Below are 26,993 nucleotides of genomic sequence, written 5' to 3' on the forward strand. Positions count from 1 at the left end.
GCCGTATCCGTTTTTTGCACTGCTAGCAAGAGACTCAGTCAACTCTTTGAATGATATAAAGACACGCCCTTGTGACATTTGTGATTTCGCAAGGTACTTGCAGTGCTCTAGTTCGTGAGAAGCGGCCATGGTCATCGGTGTCAACACGAATGGTGCCAAAATGGCTACCTCTCTAAAGAGATAAAAAACAAATTTTGGTTTGTGTGGCATTTGAACCCCAGTCACCAGAACAGCTGCCAAGTGCTGTAACCACAGTGCTAACCTGGCACCCTGCCAGAATGAGACAAGAATTAGCCTAATGCATTCATAGAACTGGTGCACACGGAGGAGAGCTGCCTTTTGAAGTGGAGCCAGTAATTTGCATCAAAAGATCAAGAAATAGAAGAAAGGGACCCAAACACAACGCGGCAGTAGTGAAGTCTTTGATAATTGCTAGCTTTTTGCCTTCAGACCACTGCAGCAGACCTAAATGCCCAAGGAATTATTTCTACTCGCATAGTAAATCATAAAAGTTTTCTTTTCCCTCTCTCAGTTATAAGGGGGGACACTCGTCGTGAGGGCTGAAAATTCCCCCCCCCCCCCCCCCCCAACAATCAATTTTTTGCATCACTTTTATTTACAGTCTACAGGTACCAAAGAATGTACCTGCAAAGTATCATAGCTGTAACATAAGTATTTACAGAGCTGTTGCCCTTTAAAATCGCCTAAATGACCATTTCTGCCTATGTTTCCAAACTTCGTGCCTCGTTTTCTCAGAACGAGTTTTTTTTCCCACGAGGTCTACTATCGGGCACAATATCTTGGGATGTACTGGTCAGATTTGCTCCATTCTTGCTGCATTCAAAAGCTCATTAACTGAGCAGTGCAATAAAACCACAATTATATAGAATTTTGTTTTGCTAGCACCAGATTTTATGTCATCCGTTTTATGAAAACATCGGTAATTCGTGACCCGACATTTAATACGTTTAGTGTTTGCAGAAACAACATTAAAATTACTTTTGTAGTATAGTTGCACTCTCTGGTCCTTTTAGAGCACACAGAGATAGAAAGTATTTCGGTATTTCATAAGTAGATAATTAAAATATTGCCTGAAATGGAAAGACATAACAAGTTGCATAACCCTGAACTTACACCACATAGATGACAACTGACTGCATATTTGGGCTCAGGATGTTAAACTACACTTAATGTGTAAATCCCACGCACATAGGTAAAAAAAAATAATAATAAAAAAATGTCCTCAAGGTGCTTGTACAAACCTAGTGCTGTTGCCTTTCGCTTGAAAATGGTTGAGGGTTTTCACACATCGTTTGCTCCATGTATGTGTGCGTGCGCGTGCCCAGATGATCCAGCCTGGGGACAAGGCTTCCCTGCGCTCGTTCATGGAGAAGACTGCCAACAACTGCCGCATCCACCTGGACTTCTCCCTGCCCTCGGTGGAGCTCACAATGCCCGACAAGCAGTTCTACGAGGTCATCTACAACCTGTGAGGGGCAACACTCTGGGGGGGTCCTGGTGTAGCCCTGGTCTAGCCCTAGTGCTTGCTCAGTATGGCTCGAGATGTTTTTTGGGGTGTGATTAGTGACTTTGGTTGGTATTGCATTACAGCAGGGTTGAAGGCTACAGGTGGGCCAATGGGAAACACAGGACATCGAAGAGCGTTGTTAATTCTTTCTGTATCATCTGTTTGTTTGTTCAGGTCGTTTTGTTTGTGTGGGTGGGAAAGCCAGTTTTCTTTTCTTTTTGGGAAAGCAGGCAATCATTGGTGGAATTCTTTGCTTATTGACTATGTGTGGGCATTTCAAGCTGCTGCAGTGGCCTGGTTTGTGGATGGGAAAAACATGTAGTCGTCAGAGGTGAAACGTAGAAACGGGCATGCACGTGAGCCGAGACCAAGCATGCACGAGAACTCACTTAAATTTAGTTCGATTGCAAACATTGTGGCCATAAACTGAAAAGTTAGTGTTATCTTGAATCACCTGCTTCTAATGCCATGTGAAGAAAGGGCTCTGTGATGTGCAGTCATGGGCGAATGAAATGCTAACACGAAAATATGAACCAGAACAGACAAATACAGTAAAACCCGGTGATGCGATCACAGCTGGTGTGAATTTTGGCCTGATTTAAATTCGTAATATTTCCTGGCCAAAATGCATTGCTTACAGTACAGAAAGTGTCGGCTGTTCTGAACCCGTTGCCACGTTGCTGCTGATCAAACGAACGCATCGTCAACAGCCGGCGGTGACTGACTGAGCCAAGCTGCGCCGTAGCCGAAGCATTCTTTGTCGACTACTCTCTCAGCCAGGACTGTATAATGCCCAGCATTTCCACAAAAATGCACATTTGGCAGAAGTTCTTCCTGTAATCGTTGTAATAGCATGAATGGAGATAATTGGTCATGCAGAATATTGAAAAAAAAAAAAAAATGGCTGTAAAGAACTCCCACTCTAGACAAATCGCTTAATAATAGCACATGTGCCAGCACCAGCGGCCGCACATTACAGCTTTGCTTGTTGCCCATGTCCATGGAGTGAATGAGCGCATTTGTTTCCTTTTTCTCCTCCTCACCCAGCCTGACCATGGACCTAGTCCTGTGGGAGCCGGTGGCCACGCGAGTCTCCGGGTGCACCGATGTGTCTGCCATGTCCGGGTCTGGCGGCGGGGTGGCCTTCTTTGCGGACCTCGCTGCCCATCGGGGCCAGCAGGAATTCGTCATGTGCCGCTCAGGACTGCCAGCCGGTGAGTGTTGGGCCCTGCAGCGTTTGGTTGAGACTTGCTAAGTTAGCAACTGGTGAAGAGCGCATGTTTGTGCAGTTTCCCGTAATAATTTCCTGTAATTCTTAAGGGAACTTGTTTGGGAAACTGGTCAGCCTTGCTGCTTTTTTTCCTGCTTGTTTCAAATATGGCAATACTTCTCGAGACCTGACCTGACCTGCATGTTTTGACCCCCTCCTCAATTTTGAATTTATACCCCCAGGAAGATGATCCCTCAGGTCGTAGAAAAAGTCTATGATTATTTTTTGTAGTTCTTGGTTTTACGAAATTACGGTGCATAAAAAAAGCTACTATCCTCCTCCTCATCACTATCATCACTGATAGAAGCTGACCCCTCCCTCAGGAAAAACCTGGATCCACCCCTGGCTGCACCTTGTATCTTGGGTGTAGCTTCTGCTAGTGTCACTAGACAAGATCTAAGAGTACCGCCACTAAGGCACGCAAGTCAGCAACGGGGGCCATTTTGGTGTTTATCAGTTTGTCAAGATTGCTGCATCTACAGCCTCACCTCCACTAACTTTGACCGGGTAATTCGTTAACGCTGCCGAAGATGCAGCAGAACGGCATCTGTGGACACACTTCTGCTGCTCAAATACTGTTACACGCGTTACGTTGGATTTGCATTCGGAATGACTGAAGTCGCGCGCAGCTGTAGAGCAGGGAGGGGCAGGCTAATCCTACCAGAGTTGGGACTAAAACAAATAAACAGAATGCCGGCGCCCATGAACCGTCGCAGTGTAAACATGTGTCACGTAATGCAAACGGACCAATGTGATCATGGTGGCAGCATGGAACAACAGGAGAAAAGAGTGCCGATGCTCTGGAGCCCTTATCTAGTGTTACACCCCGCAACCAACCTGCTCGTGTCTGTGTTTCGTAATTTCTGTCCCAGATTCGGACGAGGAGTCGGACGGTGCCCCGTCGGTGTTCTACTCGGTGTACGACCACCAGCGGTCAACCATGCGGCACGGTCGCTCCTCGCACCAGCTGGACAGCGTGACCAGCACCACCATGCCGGGAGCGTGCCGTAGCCTGCAGACGCAGCTGGTCATTGGGGTGCACATCACGGACGGGGTCGCCCGGCTGGGCACTCCGCTCAGGGTGAGCTGCTGCAGGGCTGGCCCGTCCTGTTCATCTCTGAAAGGTGCTGGTGTTGCAACCTTTGCTGGTTTGCCAGGGCTCCCAGTTTGATGTAGCCCTTGATTGTCTCGTTTTTTTTTTTTTTTTTTTTTTTTTTTCTTTTTTTTTTCGTGCATTCATGGACGCCTTATTCAGACAGAATGGTGGGCGGGGATAATGAACGGCGTCCTGTCAAAAAACTAGTGCATTTCCCCATAGACCGGTTGGTCAACCGAACAGCTCTGACAAGATCTCTGGACACATGGTGCATGTGTGAAACCGGGCTTCCACTGCGTCACAACGGTTACTTGAAAATCCTGAAAAAGGAATGGTTCTGGATTAGACAATACACCCGTTGGTCTTGAAGGAGTGCAGTAGTACACCTTTATCTCAGAAACCACGCATTGGTGTACGTTTAGGTCACTCGCAGATGCATTTAGTTAGAGTGGGAAAAATGGTCGATGCATGGGTTGGTTCTTTTGCGATTTGGCTCTTTGAAGGTTTAGTAATCAATTACGTGCACTTTCAATGAAGGTTGACTGCAGTTTTAGCATTCGCGCTTCTTTCCACTTTCTTTAGGAAGGGTCAGTAATTTTTTCCCTAAGATGGACGCCCCCCTTGTGTGAAAAACCATGATTGTTGTCGTTGTTTGGCACAGGAAATTTTCACCACTGCAAAGAGTAAATGAGAAACACATTTGAGTTCATATGGGATTTGAACCTGGGTTCCCGCAGTAGGAGGGAGCCCAGTGTGTTATGTCTGCGCTATGTCTACACTTTGCCAGCAGTGGAACAAAGCTGGGCCAATGCGTGCCTTATGGCAGGTGAATGTGATGGTGTGCAAGTTGAATAAGGGCAAATTGTGGTTGGAAGGGAGGCTGTGGTGTGTGTCACTAGTCTGCCCGTTAAATTATTTTGCGCCGAATGGAGGACATGTAGAAAGAGGTGCTATCAAAGTGTAACAGAAAAGAACCTGGTTGAAGTAGTTCGCACTAACGGACAAAAAGGAAATGAAAGCAGCGAAAGAGATGCCAGTACGATGTAGCAGCAAAAAGGAATGGTTCATAGGTATCGTCAAGCTTTCTCTTCCGAAGCACCCAAGCTGACTTAAGAATTTCTTTCGTTTGTACACTCATTCAGCCATTTGTGTTGAGTGCAGAGTAACTCAACTCCAGAATCAGACTACAGAACAGGCTGACGTGACCCGTGCTGTTTCTTTTATGTTGCATCTGGCTTTCTTCGTGGCTTCTGTTGTGCGCTTTTCGTGCGATGGGGGTGTCGGCCGCAACGGAAGCGTGATGCGGCATTGCGTCCTCTTCCAGGATGCTGGGGGTGAGCTGGTGCCGAGGCAGCAGGGTGAGCTGCGGGTGTGCGCCAAGGACGCGCAGCTGTTCATCAGCAGCAGCCACCGTGGTGACCCCAACGTCAGTTACGTGCTCTTCAGCGCAGGCACTGCCAGCCTGCACCACCGAGGTGGGTGGCGGCTGAGAGACATGGAGTGGCACCGCAGAAACCAGCATGCCATATTGCTGTGAACCATGCTTTCTGCTTTGTGTACTTACGTGCTTTGTTGCCAGCATCTGGCTGCGCTCAGCTGTCTTATCTGCGTTCGAAGTGAAGCGTGTATTCTTTTTTTTTTTTTTTTTTGTCTCGTTCTTTTTTTGTGACGCACAGGCTATCTCATTCGACAGGGAGAGAGTTTCGCCCTGTCATCACTGTTGTCGTTGGTTGCCAGTGTTTTCGATCTGATTTGATGGTTCCAGGAAGATTAACGTGGAAAGATAAATGTTCACAGAGCAAATGCCACAGCTTTCAATTCGCCAACGTTCGTTGATGCATATCCCTTCATTCACTGCCTCTTAAATGCATATGTATTCTTTAAGTTTTTGCGGAGCACAAGTTTACTTCGGTAAATGCTGTTCCTCTAAGAACCCTGCATCGCCCTTGGCTGCGTGCCATCATTAACTCGCAAATTTAGAATGTGCAAGGGAAGGAAGCGAGAAAGAAAGAACTCCATCCCGTTGTGGCTAATAGATTCGTTGAAGGATGGCCGACCACCCTTTGAGTGACTGGTAATTGTGAAGAAAAGAAAAAAGAAAAAAAGCAGAACTGCAGCCAGTGGCGGTGTATCAGAATTTTTTTTTTTTCATAACAGTTCTTATGCACACCATTTTTTTTACTTGTGAAAAAAAAAGTGCTCTTCAAAGTGACACGCTTTTCACAATAAACAAAGCCATTTCTAGCATCTTGGAAACCAATTGCATCCTTAAAAAGCAAAAAGAAGATTTTCAAAAGAAGAAGAAGCAAAAAGAAAGAAGAAGAAGAAGAAGAAGAAGAAGAAGTGAAAATTTTCACTTCATTCATCAGCTGTCCCGTATCTTTAATAAGAACTTCCTTCTGCGCTTCAACATTATGGGCCAGTAATAGCTTCACAGGAAAGTTTCTATTTTTGAAATCCCTTTGATATCTAGACACTGCATGGCAGCACATTAGGCACCACACTTGTGTGCCTCCAAGCTTTCTTTAAGTCACTTTTTACTCCTGGGGGTGTGAAGTACAGGGCCACGTATTTCTCGCAACTATTTTCATTTGTGTTCTGTTGTTTGAGATAAACTTGCAGGTGTGAGTAAGCGGTATGTCCCTTCTTTGTTTCTTAATGCTTTCCGTCCACCATTATTACCGACTAGTCCACACCTTCGCTCTGTCTCAGTAGCACATCTGAACCACATTTAAGGGGGGACGTGGCTTTCAAAATCAACTTTTTTATTTCTTTGTGGATTTTGATGAAAATTAGCACAGCAACTGGAAATGCTTCCGTGATAACACCATAAAAATTTCAAACTAATATTTTGAAAACTTTTTTATGTATTAAATTTTCTGTCTGTTCCGCTTGTACCGAGCTTGAGCGGCTTATAAAACATGATAGAAAACTTGTTCGAAGTGCTTTGCATTCCCAAATGAATGGACGAGGTCGTGACAGTTTTAGAATTTTTTTTTACAACACAATGTTTTTTTAGTTTTCATTTTTTTAGAGGTTAATGTGCAATAGGCATGTTGACTGTGAATGATTATTTGAATAAAAAAATCACAAAAAACAAATCCGGAAAACCAAGAGTGTCACGACCTGAACTGTTCATCAAGGAATGTAATGCAAGAAACGGAATCAAAATAGACCCAGCGGTCACAAAGAAATCACTGGTACAAGCGACACAGGTGGCAAAAAAAACTGTTTTGAGAAAACGGCTTCCGAAGTTGCAACATAGGTTTCACTTATCAAAAGTAGTCACGGTTGTAGCCTTTCATGTCCTTTTGAAAACGGGGCTTCTGGAATGCCTTGCCTTGAAATTGGAGTGCCTTTTACAGCCTTTCTCTTTCGAGAAAACATCATTTTCAGCTCCTCTGTGAAGAGTACATACCCCACTTTGCAGACCAAACGAAGGGGGAGATGGGTTTCAATGGGCTTTCAATGCAAAGTAGGTTAGCTGGTTGGCTGTATCGCACTGAACAGCCTCCTTTTGCAGTGCTGTCACCATGGCAACAAGTTAAGCATTTTTTTTACTTAAATTTGAACATTTTTGGCTTTTTTTTAATGTTTTATCATCTTGCCTGGCACAGCAACTTAGTACTCATATGCGCAGGTGTTCATTGCCAAAAGTTTGCATACCACAAGGATGAAAATGAGCTACTTTGAAGCTTCGTAGAGTATTCTGCATAACTCCCAACTTCAATGCAAGAGCATATTTTTTTACTACTTTTGACATTCAAGGCATCCAATATTTCTCGCAGCAAAGCCAGTATGCCCTAAGCAATGGTATCAATAATTTCACTAAAAAATCACTGTTAAATGCTGCGACAGTAACGTACATTTTTAATGCAGAGAACATATTTTTATTCCTATATTACTAACTCAAGCCTGTTTGCATGAAAATTACAAGTGCACGGGAAACGTTGCGCAAGAAAGGCGATATGGCTCGGAGGCAACGCAGCGCACGCTTACCGCGACATATCGAACTTTGATTATACCTGATATGGCTGGTCAGGTCGCTTTTAAGATTAAATCTAACGTCGCAGGCATTAATTACAACTACTGGCATTCAATCGTAACTGGTTGCCCAGTCATGTGCTGCTACAATGCGCGTCGGCTATGCCGTGCGCGCCGCAGCGTTTGACGCGTCGACCGTTTCTTTCTCAAGGCTAGCGAGCCCACAGTCAAAACACAGCAATAACTAAGCGTGTAAACATCGCAAACCCGACTAAAAGTTCACTTCACGAACCGCTATCGCAAGCGCGCGCACCGCGTCACCCTCCGGGGTCTGGCGACGGTAGAGTCACGCGCACCACGAAGCGTTCGAAGACCTCCTCCTTTCGAGCCACACAACTTCCCGTAATCTGGCTCGTTATCTCCGGCATTCCCACCGCGATAACGTCCGTGTTGAATACCATTGATTGAACAGAAACTCGGCCGAGCGAAGCGGCGAAAATGAACTCAAACCGCTCGCTACGCAGCTCAGGCGGCCGCCATCTTGCGTTGTGCCCGTGACATCCAATCAGGAGGGTCGTTGTTCTGCGCCCCGACCGGAGGACCAATAGCGCTTCAGCATCTATTTCTGGCTTCGTTTGTGCGTCGTTTCTTTTTCTGCCGTTTGTGCGTTTGTGAATGAACGAAGATAAAAGAAACGAGCGGAACCGGAAAGACGATCGCTCGGCCGATCTAACCATATCAAAATGGCCGCGCCCGGTGGCACTGTTGCGGAGATAGAGCGCTCCGAAAATTGCCGTTTTTTCGCCCTTTTGCGCTGATAGTTTGTCACCGTGCCTGACAAAAGTATTTTTTTATGCCACTTTGCGACGCTTTTCAGCCTAAAAACTTTGCAGACGCATAGAATAGGAAACATAGAAGCCGAATATGTGGGTTTCAAAAAAACGATGTTTTGGTCATTTTTCCGAAGTTGAAAGCCGCGTCCCCCCTTAAAACAGGCAGACAGCGCTACGATCCCATTTTGCTTGGACGTGCCTTGGCCATTGATTCCGGGCAATAGGTATGCTGTGGGGCTTTTAACTGACACGAGGCGGTGAGGCAACCAAAGGCTTCAGCAGCGGCTGCCAATTTCTCCCACTTTTCACCAAACTCTGGGCATAGCAAGTTTGCTAGCGCTAAAAGTAGAGCTGCTCTGGGTTTTCCTTCCTTCTCACTATTAAGGTAAGCTCTATAGAATGATTTGGCACCTAAATAAGTGCCTCCCTCCCCCTCCTCCGTGGATGTTTCAGGGAAGGCCGGATGTTCCACACCGCTGCCCGTGCTGTATAAGTCAGCTGACGGTGTGGCTGCCAGGCTGTCCCCATTTGCGGCCTGCGAGGCAGAGCCGGTCGACATGCTCTCGCTGGTCATCGAGACCTGTGCCGACCCAGCGCAGGGCGTCAAGGTGAGTTCATTTCTTCTGGTTTCTTGAAAATCACGAAAAGGAACGGTTCCAGATAAAGCCGTACACGCATCGATCGTGAAGGAGTATTGGTATACATTTGCATCATTCGTAGATGTGTTTACTTAGTGCGTGAAAAATCGTCGAGGCATGGGATTGTTCTTTGTTTGCAATATACGTTTTTGAAGACTTGACGATTAATTGGACACACTTTCAACGAAGGTTTGGCACACTTATCGCGCGGTTTTGAGATTAGAAAGCTTTCAAGATTAGAAAGCTTTCACGCTTCTCTCAGCTTTGTTTGGGGAAAGATGGTGAAGTTTTTTCCCCTTGTGTCAAGGTAGCCCTCGAAGAATTTGACACGCACCAACTAGCTCGGATTCTCCCTCTTTTCTCAAGCCAACGGGTACACGGTGCCTGTCGGTGTAGCTCCTTCACATCCTTTGTGTTGAATGCCTCTCGATGCACGGCGCTTTTTCATGTCCGAACCCTTGCCCTGTTGTGCAGACCATCAAGGTGGCCGTCGGGGTGAGCGGCACCACCCTGCGGCACCGCATGTCCCCCTTCCGCCACTCCTGGGTGAAGCAGTTCATCGACTTCTTCGACGTGGTCGACGAGGAGGTGCGCGGCTACACCCCGCTCGGCGTGGTCACCGAGCTGCACCTCAACCTCACGAACTGCGCCATCGACTACCGGTGGGTGGCCCTTTCCCTCCTCCTCCTGTGACCTCTGGCCAGGGCAAAGAAGGTCGGATGCCTGCGTAAGGCCGGGCCTCTTCCACCTCTTCGGTGATGAGAGCTCTTGCAGGCAACCAGCATGCCTGAGAGGGTGGTTAGGGCAGGTTGTGGCTCGTTTCGTTCCTCGCTGAAACCTGACCTCCATTTCATAGTGGGCAGATCCCGCATTGTTAGAAAAGGGAGTTTTGGTTGTAGTAGGAATGACTATGGTTCTGGCAGATAGTGACAGCAGCAGTGCTTTCTGTTCTTGGTCGCGCAGAACCAGGTTTGTGATGATTCGCATATTGCTTCACGCAAGAAAAAAAGAAAGAAAGAAAAGAAACTGGAGATATACACTGAAGAATGCTTGTGTCTAGAAACGTGAATGCCTTATTGTGCTTCAGCTGAAATTTTCTCTCGTGATGTTCCTGCAGAGAGCTGCGACTGTAGTGTCGTGAGTACAGTCTACACCCGTTACAACGGACCCTCTGAATCCGGAAAAAAACGTCCGCTGTAGCCGAAGTATGCAGTATCCGACGGGGGGGGGAGGAGGGGGGGGGGCTATGAGCCCTACAGCGGGTACTTTGACCGATATTGCATGCATAGTACATACACTTTGTTCTTTCTACACGCCTGCAGCACCTCTGCACAGTGTTCGCGCGAGGGCAAAGAATCGCGTAAACACCGTTTCCAAAACTTAGCACCGGCACTTCGAAAAGGCCTAGCGCATGTGGTAAAGCGTGTAAAGACGCAAGATGAGCTGAGCAAATAACGCAAGAATATAACTAGGCGCAATTATAAACCAGCTATAAAACATCAGTCGTGCCCATCAGCATTAGCTAGGCTCTTTTAAATCCCCTCACGACGAGGCAGGTTTTCCCGAAACCGTTCGTCAAACAAATCGGATCGCTGCCTGACGTTCCCTCAAGGCAGATTCCACATTTTTAGCGATTTTATTCTGGTCATTGAAACAGATGTAATGAAATAATCTGATGACGGTCAGCTGTAAAATCGAAAGTTAGACCAGTTGGACTGCGCACGGTTACCGGCAGATTGCACACAATGGATGGGGAACAACCCCTACTTGAGGCATTTCTTACCTTTTTCACCGAACGGAACGGGAACGATGCATGCGTGGGAATAATAAAAGCCGAACTTCACTGAACCCGAGTTTTTTATTACATAAAAAAACTGACGAGGGCAGACTCGCCTCCGAGTGCACCACTTCGAGTATTCAATTGCCCTGTTTTCAATCTCACCGGAGTCGCGTTTATCGGCAGCGGCCTTGTTCTTGACGGTACAGCGGACACTGTGCTTAGACAGGCCTGTACTTCTGGCGATGTCAGCCTGTTTTTCCTTGTGTTCAAAAGCGTTAATTACGCTTAATTTATCTGACAGTGAAATCAGCTATATATACCCTGCCGCTTATGCCGCTGGTCGCACAAAAAAAAAAGCCACTGGCTTGGCTTGGCTGCCAGCAATGTTGCCAGACATAATAGTTTTCTTGCCAAAATAAACGAAAAAGCACACCGGGCGTCGTCCCCGCGGAAGTCCGCTATAAACGTTCAGTCGAAACAATTTTCGCCTAAAATTTAGTCTGTTGTAGCCGATAGTATGCTCTAGCCGGGTCCGTTGTGAGCGGAGTGGACTCCATTTAAAATGCATGGGTACCAGACAAACCAACAGAAATGGTCTGTTGTAACCGAAAGTCCGTTGTTGCCGGATCCGCTGTAACGAGCGTAGACTGTATTTCCTACGTTTTAGCGCAAGTGGCACATCTAGCACTGTGTCTGTTCCATCTCCAAAACAAACCTAACCGCATCAAAACAATTTAATTCAAGATTTTATCGAAAAACGTGACAGCTGAGCCGCGTTCTTTTGCTGCCGTTGCACTTTTCACTCTTTCAGGGGGCACTGCGCATTCCCAGGCATTTTCTAACAACAGAGGCACACTCCTTTTTTGTGCGTTTCATTTCTGAGCCATGGTGCATGCCTAATATATTTTTATGACCATCCTCTGGTTGCGAACAATGCCATTCCTCGTTCTCGCAATGAGACACAAGATGCTTTCGCCTTATGAGTCCCATTATAATTCCCATTATATGTCATTTATGCGTCTCTTTGTACTCTCAAGTTGGCTCTAATGCAGCTTTGCCTTGGCAAACCTTGTCTGTGCAGGCCCCTGTACATACCCTACCGGTCCCTGGTGTCCATGGAGAACTTCAGCATATCGAGCAACATCACTGCCAAGACCACCACCCTGCAGATCAGGTCGGTGGCGCACCACCCACCAGTCCTGCTTGCTTGCTTTACACGTGAACAGTCTGTTTAGTTACTTCACACCCGTGTGTACGAGATTTTGGCACACGTTAAAGATCCCCAGGTGGTCAAAATTAATCCAGAGCCCTCATCGCCTGCGTTGCGTCGGCGCATTAAACCCCACAATCAATCGATCAGTCTGTTAGTTACTTCACTGGCGTGAGGTACTTGAGCCAAAATTGTGCTCTCAATTTATGTTGTTTCTTTTATTTTTTTTAGAAAGGGGGACTTTAGAGTGTGAGGGGATTGGTTAGTTCTGCTCAAATGGAAAAACACCTCTCCGCTGCTATAACTACAATAATCAGCCTGGCCTCATAATTTTCCTGCTATGGTATGAGTAAAACCTTGTTACAAGAGACACTGTTACAAGAGGCACTTGGTTATCAGAGACATTTGAATGAAAACGGTTTGGTTGGTTTTCCTATGTTGGCCATGTTAGCAACATTGCATACAAGAGACCTTCTGGTTACAAGAGACACGTTTCCTGTGTCCCTTGAGCGTCTCTTGTAACGGAGTTGTGCTGTACTCGTTGTCAACCAGGTTTCAGTCTGAGTCGGGGTATTCACTACATGCGAATGTTTGTACTGACAGGGAGCTGTTCTCTCTCTCTCTCTCTTCCTTAGGGTGATTGCCGAGCAGGTCTGCCTCTACATCTCCAACAAAGTGGCCAAGGATGAACCACCGGATCTGGCCAACGGTAATGTGCACATTTTTGGCTTTGTGGCTTTCTTCCCAACGCTTGTGAGTTTGCGCATACCCAAGTTGTATTATTTGTAGAGACACCCCTTCATCTCTCCTTAGTTGACTACAGTCGAACCCCGCTACAACGAACTCCGTTTCAACGAAATATTTCCAATTCCCCATCAGCTAGCCATAGAAGTCAATGCAACAAATTCCTCGCCACAACGAACCATTTGTCTGGCTTGCTTTCGCTTCAGCGAGCGAGCGAAGCAACTTTATTGAAAATGCCTGCAGAACGATTAGCCCTCCCATGTAAGGAAGGCGTCACCGTGACGCGGCCATGACGTCTTCCCGGCTGTTGGCGCCTCTACTCCTGCCGCGGCCTCACTACTCCCTTTGGTCGACTGCGCCTGCCCCTGTTTTGGGGTGGCAGCCTCCCTCCGGTTTCGCTCGGTCGTTGCCTTTCGAGGGCCGCCGAGATCTGCTGGACGGCCTGGGCTTGGACTTCTTGATCGTAGCAACGCATTGCGGCCTCGAGTAGCGGTGGGATCGTTGTCATCGTTGTAGCTTGCTGCGGGTTCTTGGCACAGTCCCAAAGGATGTGAGCCGCAGTGGCTCTCTCCTTCGGCACACACAGCAAAGGTCACTTACATAAACACTCGGACATATGTGCTTCAGCAGAACCGGGGTGAGTAACGACCCTGTCTGTAGTTGTCGATATATTACTGCTTCCTCACGGGTCAAGCCCGGAACGAAATTTTCAAGGATTTGGGCTGGGTTTGAACAATCATTTTACAATAAAATAAGCATAGCGCCAGCTATCGGTAACTTTTTATACATTCAAGACGCTTAGTTTCAGCAAAAACATGCGTAATGCCCACGCCGCCACCAAAAAAAAAAAAAAAAAAAAAAAAAAACTTGTAGGCGGACGCCATTGTTTGATGGTGATAACGATGTGGCTGGCCGTTTGAACATGAGTGCAGGCCCGGTTCGCCAAGCCGGAGGTACAGCCAATCCATATCCAGCTGAAATCGCACGAATGTGCTCGGCTGGTGGCGCGTCGTCGTCATGTATGCGTTGTGAGCAGCTGTCCTTGCCGTTTTCCTTCTACCATTCTTCATAGCCAACAGCAAAAATCATGTTTGCATGTTTGGTCTTGAAGCCAAGTCATCCTATTTTATTCGCGAGCGCACGGTCATGTTAAATGCAAGCGGGCGCGTCTTGCTTGCCAAGGTCAGTAGCTGCCGTGCCCGTCAGGGGATAAGATAACGGCACTGCACCTGCCACAAGCGAGAGGGGGGCTTCCGACCCCTAGCAGCTACTTCCCTGTTTTGACTTGTGTTTATTTGGTTTGTGCTCTGGTGTGTGTGTGTGTGATAGGAGGATAACCACCCTACCACCCACTGCTATTGAAGAGATGTGTTAGGTCAGGCAGAGGGTGTGGAACAGAGCAGTGCTCATCTCAAGAGGGTGTTGTTAGCGTTTCTGTGCTGCTGTGTCACAGTGAACTGCTGTGCTGCCGGTTAGTAATTACTTCCTCGTTTGCAGAGTACGTGTGCGTTGCGGACACGGACCTCTTCGACCTCTCAATCTGGATGACCGAAGTGGCTGGCCAGGTAGGGCCAACTGGCACTCATTTGTGAGTCATTGACCGATGTGTGACCCACTATCATCAGCACCAAAGAGACTGGCTGACGCTGGTGCTGATGCAAATGTGATGGTGGGCCACTGGGTCTGCAGCCTAACGCCTGCACACATGGTGCCATTATTTCAGAAGAATGCTAGCACGTTCACAAACATAGCATAGTGGTATATCTGTTCTTCCGTGGTGTCAGCGCCTTCATTCTTCTCTGTGTCCTACATAGAAAAAATGGAAACATTGCAAGTTTTGGAAACAGGTTAATGTTTCACCACGGACGGCGGCACTGTAAAGCTGAGTTTTCTTATCTAGACAGTGTTTACCGGGACATCGGGGGCGCGTTGATGTTATCGGAATGTGAGAAGGAAAGCTCAAGGGTGAAGTTTGTTATCCTTTATTGCCAGTCTCTCTCTTCCACTAGGTTAGCTACAAGTAAGAGCAAATGTCTGTGCGCAGCTTTTTTTTTTCTGCCCTACTGTGCAGTTTTGGCAACCCGCGAGCAGCCTTTGCCTGTGGTCAGACTCCAGACGCAAGCGCAATTCCTGTTACAATTCCAGGAGACGCCCACGATCAAGATGAAAGCGTCGAACAACATAGTGCACGTGCGGACCTGTGCGGACTCCTGCCAGGCCCTGCAGACGCTGCTGTCGTACTTTGCGACTGACGGGGACCTCATCGGCAGCCCCGGCACCCCTCCGCCAGGGACCGAGGTGGGCGGGGGGAGGGGCTTGCGTACGTGCTAATTCGAAATGGAGAGGGGAGTGTTGTTTCTAGGCGGAAAAGGAAACTAAAAAATGGAATTGCAGAAGGAAAGTAAGTTTGTACAAAGTTTATGCCTTGAAAGAAGGGTTTTAAAAGCGCTAGGGTAAAGCAGAGAACAAAGACCCGGAGAGACACGCGCAGGGTGCACTGTGTTTCTGTGTCTTCTATGTCCTCTGCTTTATGACAGCGCGCTTTTAAAACCCTTCAACGTTTGTACCAACTCACCCAAGTGACAACTTTAGTAAACTGAGCTCTAAAGAACAGCGAATTTTCTTAAATGGCCTTCATGTTCTCTTTTCTCAGGGAGCAGCTTACCTCGCCTCACATGACATTAAGATGATTCAGATGTCTTGCTCAATGTGGTTATCCTCAAGCATTTTGTGTACTTGTATTCACTTCTTTTTTTTAACATCTCCATGAGCCCGTGGGGTTTTGTTAGGTGTTGGGACGACAGTGTTTCCAAAACTGGCTGTACCTACTTACACTTTTTTATCTCTCACTACAATGCCTTTGCCTTTTTTGTTTGCACCTTCCAGTCGGCCGGCACGGTGGTTCCGGAGCAGCTGAACAGCGTCACGATCCGCATGTCGGACCACTACCAGAGCCTGATGGCCGAGGCTATGCGCGAGTCCAGCAGCTCCACGTCGGGCTCACACAGTCCGGACACAGGTGGGCATGATGCTGCTGGCGGGCATGTTTGCCACTTCCTATGAAACTTAGTGGCTTACGGTAGGTAGCCTAATGTCGGGTACAGTGGTCCAGGGTGTTGACAGCCCTAACAGACCGGCATACCCAGCATCATCACTTCCCTCATTGCGTTTTCAGTAGTTCCATGTGCATGCCGAGGGCCGCAGGTTTAAATGCATGCAGCTCGAGTTTTCTGCTTCACTCTCTTAGCTATCTGTGCTACCTTGCTATCTAAGCTTTGTTCGATTATTTGTCCAGGCAGCCAATGGCCAGGCAGGCAACCATGATTTGCAGCCAATGTTTTGCAATGCAATGTAACCAGGATTTGTTCCTCAGACTGGACTATTCTAAAAATCTACCTGCAGTGGAAGGGGTTTGTCAGCGACTACAGAAAAAGAAAAGCATCAGCTCTCGGGGAAAGCATTGTATCGCTAATAAATCTCGATGATACGAATCTCGCGGGACCGCGAAAAATATTCGTATCATCCGACATTCGTATGAACCAACACATACCAAAAAATTGAGCGCTGAAAAAAGTTTTCGTTTATTTCTTTTCTTACTTTCGCGTGAACAAATCCATGATTTTTTCTGCTTTTTTTAAACCCCCACGTCACAAAGCAGTCCTTTCTGGAGCGCGTAACGCTTCGCCTAGCTCCGCGCTTGTCTCCTCACTCCCGGTGTCCAAGCTCACTACACGCCGCAACAGTCAAGCGTGAACCGCATGGTGCGTTTTTGCACGCGATTCGCACGCCTCGGCTTTGCGCGCGCTGTATTTTCAAGGCCGCATTGACGATTTCGCGCCCGCGGTATCTCCTAGCTCGGTCAGAAAATGACGCTGACGACTTGTGAAACGCTCGAGACAGCCCACTGGCTCCGCCCGAGATGTTTAGGCTTAGCATTCCGGCAGATATTTTGCGGGCGCTTTCACTAGCGGCGCGGATGGTGTGTTATAGTACCGTTTTCGCCAACGTTATCAGCTCCTTTACTGCACAAGACACTTCGTGTCTGCCTTGAGCGGCATTTTAAAGAGCGGCTAGAAGCAGTCGCTCAAGCGGCCGTGCCACTTCGCGGCCGAAACCGCCGCCATGTTGCCGCCGCCGGCCGCGGCACGCGCAGCGTGCGAGAGGTTTCGCGGCGCGCATGGGGCGTGCGGGGAGCGTTTTCGCGAACAGAAAACAACAGCCCGGCCGTTTCTGGAGAAAGAAGAGTGACAAATGGGGAGAGAGAGCCGTCACTTGCTTGTTCGGCAGTCGGGCGCCTCGCCGGCTCGTTCGTATCATCCGCTGGGCCGCGCAGGTCCGTTCGTAACAGCCGAAATTTTTCCCATTGCAAACAATGCAATTTTGCCGGGACTTTTCAGAAATTCGTATCATCCCGAAATTCATATCACCCAGAATCGTATCATCGAGATTCTACTGTAAAAAATATTTAGAGCCCTTCTATTATACCGTGAAGACGGAACTCCAGCGAAGCTCTCTTGGTGGATAACTATACTGAGTTCTGTCTGGGGACTTATTTTACTGATAGAATGAAGACATACTCGTAAATTGCTTTGAAGTAATTGTCAATTAATTCGTGTATAATTTATTTTGGGATAGTTTCGGTAGAACAAGAGTTACAGCCGCTTTCTGTAACCATACTCCCTTCGTAGGCAGCCATGTATCGACAGCACTAGTAATGTTTACATCTTCACTGTGGACTATAATTATGGCAGGTAGGTTAAACATGGCATAATGAAAGAGCCGTCTCAGTGGCCAATTTCAGTATAATTTTTTACAAGGTACTTACATTAGATTGAAAGCTTCCGAGCAGGTTACACTTGGTCTAGGGTGAGTGCGTGTGATTCTTTGTCGACGCAACCCAATAGATATGCTTTGGTCAGAATCTTGTGCAAGACAACTGCGCTGTAAGAAGTCATTTCCCGTTGTTGTCGTTGTCAACAAGACCGCCCTTGTCGTTTTCTCGCTCGAAGCCAAAGCTCCAGGTTTGTGTCCCCGTACAGACAACTCGCCGCCGTCCTTTGTCCGGGCTGACCACGACGACGAGGACGACGACAACAACAGTGACGAGGGCTTCCGGGACGCCAGGTGTGATGACGCCTTTGCGTGCAATGGTGATGACTTCTCTGTGCGGCGGGAGGTCGAGCTGCAGTGCGCAACGGAAAACGACGAGCTAGTCACCGATGGCGGCAACCTGCTCCTTCGCATGAGCACCACGTCATCCTCGCAGAGCGCAGTCAGCTCTCAAGGGACCCCGGCGAGAGAATCTGATGAGGAGTTCTGCATCCTCGAAGACGACCCCGGGGTCGGCATTGTGGTGAGATTCGTCATTCTGTCGTATGTAGGATTCACAGCTGGAGTTGTTGCTTCGGGGATTTGCATGGGATGTCATCTGCATTGCCTTGAAAACCCTTGGAGTTTTAAAAGCTTGTTTTCGAGGACTTGAAGATCCTGGAATTTTCCAACCTTGACAATCTTGATTTTCTTGAACTATCCTCTGTAATTAGCATAAAATCAACATGGAGCTGTGTAAGGACTGAGTGATTGTTGTTGCATGGTTGAGCTTCTTTGCATTTTGTAACTCACTAAAAGTGCTTATCCGTTTTACTCTAACAAACAAGTATAAGAAACTGTTCAAGAACAGAATCTTGCTGACAAGCCCCTATGTTGGAACGTTGCAACTTGAGCATTTTTTTTTGTGTGTGTGTGTGTGTGTGTGGTTGCTCATCATTTCAAGTGTCTGACTTCCCGGGAGCATCTGTCTTATTTAGATTCCTAACGAACAGTGTGTGGCTTGAAAATCCACGCACACAGCCTTGAAATCCCTTGAAGACCCTTGCATTTGTGTCATGAACCAGCATAAACTGTGGGTAGAAGTGCTTTCATGCTGGAACTGCTCCCTGGCAGGCTTTACAGCAAAGGTTGCATTGCCGGCTTGACAACCCTTGGCTTAAATAGGGTTATCGCATTACCCGTTTTCAAACCAAAAGCATGATGGCGTTGTGAACACGAGCGGTTCTATAGTTCATACCACAAGCTGCATGCAGCACTGTGGAGGCTACATTGTTGTTGATACAGCGCCCACTGAGGGCGCCTAATTCACCATGAAGGGGTTTTGAAAGGACCTTTCAGTCTCCCCTCTCGGCAGGTGGAACCGCAAGGCCCTGGCGCCCATTCTCGCTTTCCTTTGTGGTGACTGAGGCGCCCTCAGTGGGCGCTCTACTGACAACAATGTAGCCTCCTCAGTACTGTATGCAGCTTGTGGTATGAACTATACAATACTCGTAGTGATCGTACTGTCTCGAAGGCTGCCCAGAAGAAAATATTGCAAACTGAGGCGTCTTTCACGTGCGCTTGTTGAAAGCCTATCTCTTATCTTCACTGTCCTGCGTTGGCTTCCTGGTTATTCCAACACATAGACCTTATGCGTCCTCAATTTCAGCGTAGCGGAACTTACTCATCAGTATTTGCTTGTGTCACCACCCATGTCTCGTTCTACAGTGTCACCCGTTTCCCTTCTCCCTCTCGCAGCCTCGCAGTGGCCAGCCCCAGATCCGCGTGCTCGTGCCGGGGCCGATCGACGTGCGGGAGAACTACTTCTCGTCGTCAGCGCGCAACACAGACCAGCTGCGGGCGCCCCGCCACTTCCCGGAGGCCGTGCAGAAGTACACGTTGCGGGAGATGTCCCTCGTCTGGCACTTGTACGGCGGCTGCGACTTCGAGAGCACTTCCTCCTCCACTCCTGCCAGCGGTGAGTTGTTCTTCCTCCCTGGCTTTTTGCGTCTAGCGCTGCAGAGACCATTCCACTCATTGGGGCATCTTTGACTTGGATTGGTTCCCTAAGCCAATACATGGCCCCAGCTTAACTCTTCGAAACCTATCATGAGCAAAAGAAGTGTACGCACACGGTGTGTCGAGAAAGTTTGCCTTCGCTTGAGATTTCGTGGCCTGCTGTCTAGCTACAGTGTAATCTCGATGATGCAATTCTGGGTGATACGAATTTCTTGATGATACGAATTTCTGGCAAGTCCCGGCGAAATTGCATTGTTTGCAATGGGAAAAATTTCGGCTCTCACGAATGGACCTGTGCGGCCCGGCAGATTATACGTACGAGTCGGTGAGTTGCCTGACTGCCGAGCAAGCAATCGACGGCGATGTGCGGGCTCTCCCTCCCCTCTTTGTCGCTCTTTCTCCAGGAATGGCTGGGCTGTTATTTTCTGATCGTGAAAACGCGCCACGCACTCCACAGGTGCGCTGACGCCGCTGCGAAACCACCCGCACGCTGCGCGGGGCGCGGCAGGCCGCGGCAACTTGGCAGCAGCTTCGGTCACGAAGTGGTGCGAGGCGCTTGAGCGACCGCGTCTAACTGGTCTTCAAAATGTCGCTCAAAGCACACACAAAGTTTTTTGTGCGGTAAATGAGCCAATAATATGGGTAAAAGTGGCGCTATAAAACATCATCCGCGCCGCTAGCGAATGCACCCATGAAATACCTGCCAAGGTGCTAAGCCTAAACATCTCCAGCGGAACCAGCCAGAGTTACTTGATACAGGAGTTGCGAAACTCCCCATAGGCCCCATGCATAAAAAAGTGGCCCTACGATTGGTCCACTGCTTTGGATCTTGTTTTACAGTGGCACCATCTTTTGGTGACAAAATAAACTATACAACTTGCTTCGCCACGGGACGACCTGGGCGAGAAAAGGTATTTGAGTGCATGCGTAAATTTGTTATGCCAAAGGAGCCCAATGTGCTCAACTATGCAAGTGTTTTATATACATACGAAGCAAAAGTAGTAAAAAGAAATGCGACCATGGGGTCAACCGTCGCTTGCGCACTGTCGTCTGCTGCCTGTCCTCTTCGGTCTTCTGGCGACAAAAAAAATAAAGAAGTCGCTTTGACGGCTTTATGCAAGCTGGAATTGATTATTTATAGCTGCTTGATCGGCTACTAGATTAGTTTCGGCATACAATGAGCTGTAGGCCAAACGATAACTGCAAATTTAGTACTTCAGTTCGGACCTATGTTGTGCCGGAGTGAACGCACAAGCGCCAATTGGTCGAGGCAAATGTGCGGACGCAGAATACAACCGCAGCCTAAAAACCGAAGTTAAGACAGCAATTAATAGCTTACGAAAGCACAAAAATAAAGAATTATGCACTTTAAAACAAAATTTAACGCTAAATTCTCAGTTTGAATAATTAGTTTGTTTTTTGGGTAGTGCATGAGGCGGCCGCAGTAGCGCGACGGTACGCACGATCCAAAGCAGGGGGGGTCCAGGTGCGGGCCGTTTTTTGAGGCAGAGTGTCACAACTGCCTACATCGAAGAGCTCTGGAGCCAGCTGGCTGTCTCGTATGCTTCGAAACTAGCACGCCTCCTTATTGGCTCAACTCGTCAGGCTCCTCTCACTGCCATGCGCATCGCGCATCATTTTCTGACCAAGGCGCAGGTGGCCGCGGGCGTGGAATCGCCGACGCGGGCGTGAAAATATCGCACGCGCAACACTGCCGCCCACAAATCGTGTGCTAAAGCACTCCATGCGGTTTGGGCACCGCGAGTGAGGAGACGAAAGTCCAGAAAGAACCGTTTGGCGACATGGAGGTTAAAAAAACAAACATAAAAACGTCATGGATTTCTTCAAGCGAAAGTAAGAAATGAAATAAACGAAAACTTTTTTAAGTGCTCAATTTTTTGGTCTGTGTTGGTTCACACAAATTTCGCATGATACGAATATTTTTCGCTGTCCCACGAAATTCATATCATCGAGATTTTACTGTATTGCGCCTTATACGGCAGATGATTGGATTCAGCCTTTCATTTCCTCGGATGCACACGGACCGACAGCCAAGCCGGCGTGCCATTGATGGCGAGATTGAGGCGCTTAGTGCCAGCAAAGCCGTGCTTTCGTGTGCGTGCATCATGTGGTCCTGTAGCCTAGATGGCCCACCCACCACTGGGCGATAAGGTCGAAGCAAAGCAGCAGTTTCACCCTAGCCTACTCGCGTTAGTGCCACTGCAGCAAAGCTCCGAGCAAACGAAGCGATAAGAAAGAAAGAAAGGTGCAGCTTGCGAGCCGGTGATTGCAGGTCAATGCGGCGTGATGAATGACCTTGAAGTAGTGTAGTAGAGCTTCCGCTCTAAAAGGAAAGGAGCGAAACCAGTTCCTTCCAACTACATATCTGCAGTGCCTAGCCATTGGTGGCCCTAGTTGTATCAAGGCCATTTTCCCTCTCACTGTGGAAAACCTGTTGGATGTGGTCCCATGCTTGCGTATTGCGTACCAGTGGGTAAAGAAGGCTGACTTGAGAGTGTTGCAGAACAGTCCTGATTGCTTCTATTTTCGGTAGAATAACAGCACCTGTGTACTTGAGGTTTTGGGAATTTGAATGGCATAGAAGCTTGCTGCTTTGGCACGCATGCAACCCGTAACGTCTTTGAAGTCAATGTTGTTAGCAGATTCTTCTTGACCTGACCTCGATAACACCTTCAGGGGAGTTGTGAGTGAAAATTTCAGTTTCTCATCTTTTGTAGCGTAATAGGCCCCTGCTAATGTATATTCTACAAAGCGTGTAGCACAACTGGTGAACAAATTTCTGCTAAAAATTGGCAGCACAATTCTTTCGCACCACTTTTGGTTTCAGCCACTGAAAGCTTTGGAAATGGGTGGGAAAATCCACTGGCGCCTGTTTCAGTTGTGTCCAAAGTAAGACACCAGCTTTGACACCAGCTTGAACAGCTCCCTGGTGTACACTTTTACAGTTCTATAGCCCTTCCCACTAACTCATTCACAAGATTAGTCCCTTCACAGACAGCAGAGAGTCTGAAAGTTCCACTTGTTTGCAAATTAAGAACAAAAACAGAGGCCTCTGTGCATTACTGCCACCAGACGTTCGTCTGCAACGGCCGAGATAGTTTGGCACCCGAGCGCTGTTTTCTTACAGTACTGAAACAAAAAGCCCAGATACAAACATTAATTTCGTGATTGTTGTAATGCATTGCAGTGCAAGTCAAAGTACTACTTGCGTGCACAGTCTTGATTAAATCAAATCGCCTGCAAAATTTTTTGTTCGCCTGCAAAATTTTGACTAGCGTATTCGTTCCACAGATTGGTATTCCCCGTCAGTTTGCAATAAGAACATCGTGTAAAGGGCAATACTACAGGACAAGTAGTAGCACAGTTGGACTCATTGGTGTTTGGAGCTCGAGTTGAGACTGCCAGCGGGCTGCGGATGTGACTTCTAGAGTCTTTTGGCCGTACTAATAAGCTGGGAACCATGCAAGACAACCCAAGTTGATAAGTTGAACCAAGAAGCAGCCTAATTGAAGCTTTGGGTGCTAGTTACACCGGTCCGATGTTCACTGTAATTTTAAGTGAAGGATAAGTACAATAATCCAGAGCAACTTGTTTGATTTTATGCGGACTACTGCATTTATAAATGAGTGAAACAACACACCTGGCAGACTATATCTGGCTTGTAGAACTCGACCTTGTCTCAAAACCCGTGCATTCTGATGTCTTTGTTTCGGCATCCCCCAGCATTTGATTGACGGAGATATACAAGTGTGTAGTTCTAGCGATTTACTACTCTCTCAAAGCTTTTGCAGTGTCACAATTTGCACTCCGAAAAGTGCAGTGCTATACGTACTTGGTCTGATTTGTCAAGCTCATCGCATGGTTTGATTTGTGTGACTTCTCGCTTTGTCTGTGGCACTTTTGCGCTGCTTGCAGTAAAGCACATGCAACATCCATTGGTGTGTCCTGCATTTGTCCTGCAATCTCATATCCTTCAGCCTGGCTTCCTTGTGCTGCTTCCCACGCAGTAATCGCCCTCACCATTCACATCTCCTAGCTCCATCACGGACTTTGTATTATCCTTTGCCACACGTCTTATCCAACTTGTCCTGTGCATCCCTGTTCATCTTGGATTTTTTTGTTTTTTGCACTGCTCAGGTTGCATTGTACTCATTCTCGCTTGATGTCTGGTGTTTGTCCTCCTCTTGCTACCTCTGGCCTTTGTGCACTGCTTGCCGTGCATCATAATCGTGATAGATTGACGTCCAGCACTTGGTTTATACTTTTCCATCACCCTCTCCATTCTTCCCTGCTTGCTGCACATCATGTTCATGCTCGGTTGATGGCCCATGCTTGACGTGTCATGCTTGACCTGTTCACTGCTTTCTCCACCATCTTTTCCCACTTGCACATTGCTTGCCTTCTAACGCACTCAACCTCGCTCGATGTCTCTAGCCTTTCCTAGCACTTCTCTCTATCCTGGCATTGTCGAGCTGCCCGCCAAGTCACCTCCCCGTCCTTCTCTTGCACTCCTTTCCACACAACGTGGGCACTTATGGGGAAATAGAGTGCAACTGTCTCGGCATAATTTTGGGATGAGAGCGTTAGTTGTGAGCAGTGGATTCACACGGACTCCCCGTGCGTTGTGAACGTCAGAGTCGCTGTTGCTTTGCCTGAGTGGGGGATTGCGTCGTAATCGCGCGCCCTGTGTCTGTTCTTGTGTTGTGCTCAGGCACGTCCAAATCTCCCCCTGAGAGGCATCCGAGTCACTGGAACTTTGACGAGCAGCTCGAAAAGTAAGTTTCCCCCTGTCGGGGCGGGCAGCGTCTAGGCTAGCTCTGTGGACTAGGATGCATGGCTTGTCGTCCAAGTGCCCTTTCTGCATAGCCTGCGTGTTGCGAGATTCCGTTCCCCGGTGGGTGCAAGCCCGGCACTTGTTGTTGTTGATGATGATGATGATTTCTAGTGGTATCCCCTTTGTAGCAGGGTGATAGCGTGTCACCCCCCCCCCCCCCCCCCCTGTTCCCTTCTCCTTCCAAAAAAAAAAAAACCTAGTATACCTATGTTATCTACTCTTTGTTTAGTGCTAGTGCTGCTCTTAGTGCAGGTGGCGCTAGGTGTGCACGTACAGGTTCACTTCGAACACTCCTATTCTCTTTCAGGGGCAGCATACAACAAAAGGGCATAGACAAAGTGCAACTTTGTTCCATTTGAAAGAACTAGATTTCGGTAGCTCACTTAGTTCCCTTCCAGCCGCAAAAGATGTTTTTGAACGGAAAAACTGCGAGAAATATTGAACAACTTTAAAATTTCATGGCATAGTGACGTAATGTGGACAAAAGCGACGTGTTAGGGACCGGCACTGCAAACACTTTCACCAGTGTGCTAACTGTGTGGAAGGTGGCTAGGGAGTTGCCACTGTTCAATGTGTTTTCTTTAATATCTCAATTATTTGTTTGAAGTTGGTGATAAAATTGGTGCCATTGCTATTGGGACAAAAAACATCCTTTTTTTAATAAACCGAGCTTTTTTTTTTTTTTTGTCTTCATAGCTCTTTGAAGGGGTCTGCCCATGCAGACAAAGCACAAGTTTGATTCATTCGAAATACTGCCTCGTTGGAATCATACTGACACCACTTTTAACCTAAACTTCTCTCAGATGAGCTATATGATTAGGAAAAAGGGAATGGCCATGCAACCCGCTAGCTCATTTCCCGCAACAGAACCCATGATGTCATATGTGCCAGCTGTGTTATCTGTCGAGGTCGGCAAAAGCAAGCGCAAATTAGGCACGGCCTATAAGCTTGCCGAACAAGCTATTTCCGCTCACATTAAGGGCACACTCCTTTTATAGCAGTAAGAATGGTGGGGTGAACAGTGGAAGTTACGAAAGTACATGTAAACATAGAAGTACCGATGCGCACTGCTGTAGGTACTAGGCGCACTATGCCTGTTGTAGGTGCACAGCACCGTGGCCCTTTGGGGTCATCTCAGACGACACTGGCTGATCAGTGTAAGCGACATTGCCTTGCAAGACCCTATTTGTGAAGCATACCACATGTTTCACGAAGCAATTACTACCTACCATAACAAAAACAAGCCAGGTGCAAATACAATCAGAAACAAAGCAAAGACGAATAGCGGTGCGGCGCAGTATGGTGACGCCATCTAGGACTGGCAGTAAACAAGGCTCTGCAGTTCGCTGCAGACTCAAAGGACTCTGCTGTTCGGCCTGAATAGCCTAATGGCTACAATCGTGGACGATCTGCAAACGATCTGGGTTCGAACACCAGAAGTGCCAACATTTTTTCCCAAGACCGGTGATTTTCTTTACTGTAAAATGTCCACTTAGCACAATTCTGGACTTTTTTGTATATAAGGGCGATTTGGCGTCTTTAAGGTCAGTTTAGAGGTGGAGCGCGGCATATCAACACGCTTAATTGATGTTCTACATTGCACCGAAAGTGCCTGGCCTGTACGCATCTTGGAACAAAATACTGCCCCTGTGTTACAAGGCATTAGGCAGCCGTGCCAAGTGGGTTGGATGGTGCGGCCCTTTGCAGCTATGCGAACGTGATCCTGGAGCCCATGGTTGGCAACGCGGCCTTCAGTAGGGGCAGTCCAGTGGCCGGGGACTCGCCGCTGCCCTGCCGGCAACCGCAGTCACCACCCGCCACCCCCCGGCATGGCGGCGGCAAGGTCTTTGCGGGCGGACCTGGCAGGCGCGATGACGTGCTCATGGAGCTGCACATGAACAAGGTGCTTAACTGCTGAAAAACAAACATGCCTCTTTTTTTTTTTTTTTTTTTTTTTTCCCCATCTTGTTGTTGGGCAATGTTGGCTCGTAGCTTGTGCTGTTGCCATCATCATCATCATCTGTTTGCTCTTCGTAGCAAGTTCGTTCAAGTATTGTTCTACGTCCTGTAGTGTAGTTCACTCGCCATCGTCTAGTGATCCTTTTTCATGTGGTGCCATTTTTCTGTTTCCTGTGTATTGGGTGTGCCACCTCTGTCTGCTGGTCTCTAGTTCGGGTTGGTGTGGATCTTTCACTTGTGGGGTTGTTTCCTAACCTTCGTTGCGTTC

At 47.8% G+C, this 26,993-nt stretch overlaps 1 protein-coding gene across 3 annotated transcripts in view; it reads left to right on the forward strand.

Moving 5' to 3' along the window:
- Atg2 (Autophagy-related 2) overlaps nucleotides 1-26,993 on the forward strand; it is a 114,581-nt gene that overhangs the window by 66,244 nt on the left and 21,344 nt on the right. For 2 of the 3 annotated variants that reach the window (XM_077681366.1, XM_077681368.1), the window contains exons 19-33: nucleotides 1,347-1,489; nucleotides 2,576-2,742; nucleotides 3,671-3,879; nucleotides 5,219-5,369; nucleotides 9,165-9,319; nucleotides 9,824-10,011; nucleotides 12,211-12,303; nucleotides 12,975-13,048; nucleotides 14,581-14,648; nucleotides 15,229-15,381; nucleotides 15,970-16,102; nucleotides 18,093-18,436; nucleotides 19,651-19,870; nucleotides 24,644-24,707; nucleotides 26,474-26,669. In XM_077681366.1, the coding sequence (XP_077537492.1) occupies nucleotides 1,347-1,489; nucleotides 2,576-2,742; nucleotides 3,671-3,879; nucleotides 5,219-5,369; nucleotides 9,165-9,319; nucleotides 9,824-10,011; nucleotides 12,211-12,303; nucleotides 12,975-13,048; nucleotides 14,581-14,648; nucleotides 15,229-15,381; nucleotides 15,970-16,102; nucleotides 18,093-18,436; nucleotides 19,651-19,870; nucleotides 24,644-24,707; nucleotides 26,474-26,669 (2,358 nt within the window). The remainder of the gene's footprint in view (nucleotides 1-1,346; nucleotides 1,490-2,575; nucleotides 2,743-3,670; nucleotides 3,880-5,218; nucleotides 5,370-9,164; nucleotides 9,320-9,823; nucleotides 10,012-12,210; nucleotides 12,304-12,974; nucleotides 13,049-14,580; nucleotides 14,649-15,228; nucleotides 15,382-15,969; nucleotides 16,103-18,092; nucleotides 18,437-19,650; nucleotides 19,871-24,643; nucleotides 24,708-26,473; nucleotides 26,670-26,993) is intronic. The other variant, XM_077681367.1, reaches the window with a different exon arrangement.

Source organism: Haemaphysalis longicornis, unplaced genomic scaffold (assembly GCF_048455015.1).
Source record: "Haemaphysalis longicornis isolate Haplotype H1 unplaced genomic scaffold, Haemaphysalis longicornis Haplotype H1 scaffold_8, whole genome shotgun sequence".
NCBI classification, from domain to species: Eukaryota; Metazoa; Arthropoda; class Arachnida; order Ixodida; family Ixodidae; genus Haemaphysalis; species Haemaphysalis longicornis.